The following is a 4,256-nucleotide window of genomic DNA, read 5'->3' as shown; positions in this document are numbered from 1 at the left end:
TGGCATCCACAGCCCTCTGTGGTCGAGAATTCCACTGGTTCACCACCCTCTGGGTGAAGAAGTTTCTCTTCATCTCAGTCCTAAATGGCCTACCCCGTATCCTGAGATTGTGACTCCTTGTTCTAGACACCCAGCCAGCGGAAACATCATCCCTGCATCCACACTGTCCATCCCTGTCAGAATTTTATACATTTCAGTGAGATTCCCCCTCACTGCTCTAAACTCCAGTGAATACAGGCCTAGTCGGCCCAATCTCTCCTCATACGACAATCATACCATCCCAGGAATTAGTCTGGTCAAACTTTGCTGCACTCCCTCTATGGCAAGTATATCCTTTCGTAGGTAAGGAGACCAAAACTGCACATAATATACCAGGTGTGATCTCACCAAGGCCCTGTACAGCTGCAGTAAGACATCCTTGCTCCTGTACTCAAGTCCTCTCGCAATGAACATACCATCTGCCTTCCCAACTGCTTGCTCCACTGCATGCTTGCTTTCAGTCACTGGTGTACAAGGACACCCAGGTCCCTTTGTACATCAACATTTCCCAATCTATCACCATGTAAATAATACTCTGCCATTTTGTTTTTCCTACTGAAGTGGATAACTTCACACTTATCTACATTATACTGCATCTGCCACGCATTTGTCCACTCGCTCAACTTGTCGAAATCGCCTTAAAACCTCTTAACATCCTCCTCATTGCTCTCATTCCCACCAAATTCTGCATCATCAGAAAACTTGGAAATATTACATTTGGTTCCCTCATCCAAATCATTGATGTATATTGTGAATAGCTGAGGCCCCAGCTCTCAGAGGCTGAATGAGAGCGGCCGGGAGCTGGGTGAACGGGAGGGACCATTAAAGCGATGGTGCAGCGTCTCCCCCATCCGCAGCATTTTAATTTGTTTTATTGCGGGCGTTGCTCGTAGAACCGAGTCTGGAAACACATTCGGAGCAGTGAAAGAGCCGGTTTATTTCAGGGCGGGTGTTGATGAGGAATTCAGTCCCTGGTCTCCTGTCCAGGCCTTTTTGTTGCATCAGTTTGAACTGGAGATGGAGGGGAATCTCAAATAAAAACAGAATACTCCTGGAGATTGGAAATAAAAACAGAAAGTGCTGGAAAAGCTCAGCAAGTCTGGCAGCATCTGTGGAAAGAGAAACAGAGTTAACGATTCGAGTCCAATATGAATCTCCCTCAGCACAACAATTTCTGGTGTGAGACTGTCAGGGAGGGAGAGACTAGGGGAGGTTTGGTTGTCCAACAGACATTGTCCGGACAGTGTCAAAGAGTATTGTTTTCAGAACAAGGATTTTAGTGAAGATTTTTAATCCGCTTGACAATTATAGAGTCTTAAATTCATTCTGGGGATGTGAGCATCGTTAACAAGGCTAACATTGATTGTTAGTCCCCAACATTATGGTTTGGACAGCTTCTTGAACTGCTGCAGCCTGTGTAATGATGGTGCTCCTACAATGGTGTTAGGCAATGAGTTACAGGATATTCATCCAGCATCAGGAAGGAACAGTGATATATACCCAAGTCAGGATAGTGTGTGACTGGGAGGGCAACTGGAGGCAATGGTTTCCCAGGTACGTGCTTCACTTGTCTTTCTAGGTGCTGGAAGTTGTGGATTGGGAGATTCTGTCAAAGTTCTGGTTGAGATGTAGGTATATAAAATCCCTCCGAATCTCCTGCTTCCCCTTTCCGCCTCTGTCTCTCCTGTTATACAGGCCAAATACTCGTGTAGGTTCAGACTGGGTGGTGGGTTCCCTTTCCTGAAGGACATTAGTGAACCAGTCAGGTTTCTATGACAATCCGGCAGCTTTCATGGTCACTTTTTCCTGGTGCTGACCTCACAAAGTCCCAGGTTCATTCAGCTCAATTTCACAACCTGCCTTTGTGTTTTTGTGGGTTCTCTCACACTCTCTATTTCCTGTTTTAAATTCATTTTGCAGGTTATTACAAGGGGAGGATTTACAAACAGGAAGATCAAATCATACACCACATCACAATCACCACAGAATTACTTGATTCATTGGCACCTGAGTCGGATTTTGAATATGGAAGCAAAAAGCACCGTTCACAGTGGAGAGAAACCGTACGCATGCTCTGTGTGTGGATGAAGCTTCAGTGGATCATCCAGTCTGTCGAGACACAAGCGGAGTCACACTGATGAGAAACCATGTCAATGTACAGACTGTAGAAAGAGCTTCAATTACCCGTATGAGCTGGAGATTCATCAACGCAGCCACACTGGGGAGAGACCATTCACTTGCTCCATGTGTGGGAAAGGATTCACTCGGTCATCCACCCTACTGGAACACCAGAGAATTCACACTGTGGAGAGGCTGTTCACCTGCTCGGTGTGTGGGAAGGGATTAACTGATTTCTCTTTCGTGCTGAGACACCAGCTGGTTCATACCGATGAGAGAAAGTTTAAATGTTATGACTGTGAAAAAAGCTTCAAACACCCTTCGACACTGAGGGAGCACCAGCACATTCACATTGGTTCCACACCGTTCAGCTGCTCTCACTGTGAGACGAGGTTCTGGGGACCTTCCAACCTGCTGAAACACCAGCGAGTTCACACCGGGGAGAGGCCATTCACTTGCTCTGAGTGTGGGAAGGGATTCATTAATTTATCTGCCCTGCTGAAACACCAACAAGTTCACACTGGTGAGAGGCCGTTCACCTGCCCCAAGAGTGGGAAGGGATTCACTGATTCAGCCAACCTTCAGAAACACTAGCGAATTCACACCTTTTAAATTCCCAGACTGCGAGAAGTGCTATAAAAATTCTGGGGAACTGATGTCTCATCAACGTGTCCACACTGATGAGAGACCTTTCAGATGTTCTCACTTTGGGAGTGGGTTCAGACGATCATCTGCTCTCACTGTACATCAGCAAGTTCACACTGGGGAGAGGCCATTCACCTGCTCCATGTGTGGAAAGGGATTCACTCAGTCATCACAGCTCAGTAAACATCAGCTTATTCACACTGATCAGAGACCTTTTCAATGTTCTGGCTGTGAGAAGAGCTTTAAAAGCAAAACGGATCTGCTGAGGCACAAAGCCACTTACACTGGGGAGAGGCCATTCATCTGCTCTGAGTGTGGGAAGGGATTCACTCAGTCATCCGACCTGCTGACACACCAGCGAGGTCACAAGAGACTGCAGGAATTGCATTCTGCTGTTATTGATGGTGTTAATCCCATCCAGGGATGAACCATGTTCACTCTGGCAGTTGTGGTTTGTTTCTGTTGATGTCATACTCCAGCCCCGTTGTAATGTTATTAATTTTCTGGATACATGTCAAATAAATCAGCTTTGTTTAAAACACATTGTTGTTGATTTTTGTCTTTCCCACCTGAGTGTTTAACATCACCTGGCTGGAGCTCAGAAAGGACAATCTGGGGGAGGATCATACGGCAGAAACAGAACTTCAGCCTGGACACAGTCCCTCAGGGTCACACTGAGAGGGACAAACGGCATTTTTGTCTTTTTCATCTCTCTTCACTGACAATAACCTCCCCAGGTGAGTGAATCCTGAGGTGTGTAAAAAATGTGTCCCAGCCTCTCTCTTCTATGGTTCAGAGCTCCTAGACACGGAACAGAAGGCTCCTTTACAACTGGGTTTAGAGTCAGGAAGAAAAACAGTGCTGGAAACGTGCTGTCAAATCATAGATTGGTATTGTTGTGGTTTGCTTCGACAAACCAGGAGACTCACATACAGGTTTTGATCATTTATTATTCAAGTGTACACAGGGAGAGACATCCTTAAGCAGTCCAAGACCATACTCTAAAAAGTTACCAGTGTTCTCTCCTTGTTTACACCTTGAGTCATGTACACATGTTCTAATCTTGTCAATTTACAATCACACGCTTCTCCGGTCTCAGTTACATGTTTCTGGTGTGTACATACATTAAACATTGTTCTAATCCATGCAAGACCACCATATCTTGCTGATTGTGTTGGAGTCTGGGCCTCCTTGATTTCAATACCCACTTCCTGGCCTTGTCCTTTGTTCTACTAGCTTGTTTATCTCTTTCTTAACCTGCCCAAACCTGCTACTCTCCCGCTCTGCTTTTCTGATTATATTTTATTTTTACTAAAAGACACTTATAAAACCGTTTAACCCTTTCAGTGTAAAATTGTGATCTGTTCCTCACTGAAAGTGAAACGGCAGCTTTAAGTTCCCAGTCTAAAAAATGGCTCTTAATTCTGTAAAGATTTAACATGTTTGTATGACAG

At 45.2% G+C, this 4,256-nt stretch overlaps 1 protein-coding gene across 1 annotated transcript; it reads left to right on the top strand.

Moving 5' to 3' along the window:
- Positions 1 to 860: 860 nt before the first annotated feature.
- LOC144697847 (uncharacterized) lies at positions 861 to 2,751 on the top strand. The gene is made up of 2 exons (XM_078569822.1): positions 861 to 1,667; positions 1,960 to 2,751. Exon 2 carries the CDS (start codon positions 2,284 to 2,286, stop codon positions 2,749 to 2,751), a length of 468 nt encoding a protein of 155 aa, XP_078425948.1. The 5' UTR covers positions 861 to 1,667; positions 1,960 to 2,283.
- Positions 2,752 to 4,256: the final 1,505 nt, after the last annotated feature.

This window comes from Cetorhinus maximus, chromosome 23, assembly GCF_964194155.1.
Source record: "Cetorhinus maximus chromosome 23, sCetMax3.hap1.1, whole genome shotgun sequence".
Classification (NCBI taxonomy): Eukaryota; Metazoa; Chordata; class Chondrichthyes; order Lamniformes; family Cetorhinidae; genus Cetorhinus; species Cetorhinus maximus.
Note: the sequence above shows the minus strand (reverse complement) of the source record. Positions and strands in the feature narration are given on the sequence as shown.

Excerpts from the sequence above, each read along its gene's own strand:
- LOC144697847 (XM_078569822.1), top strand. The coding sequence starts at position 2,284 with ATGTGTGGGAAAGGATTCACTCGGTCATCCACCCTACTGGAACACCAG.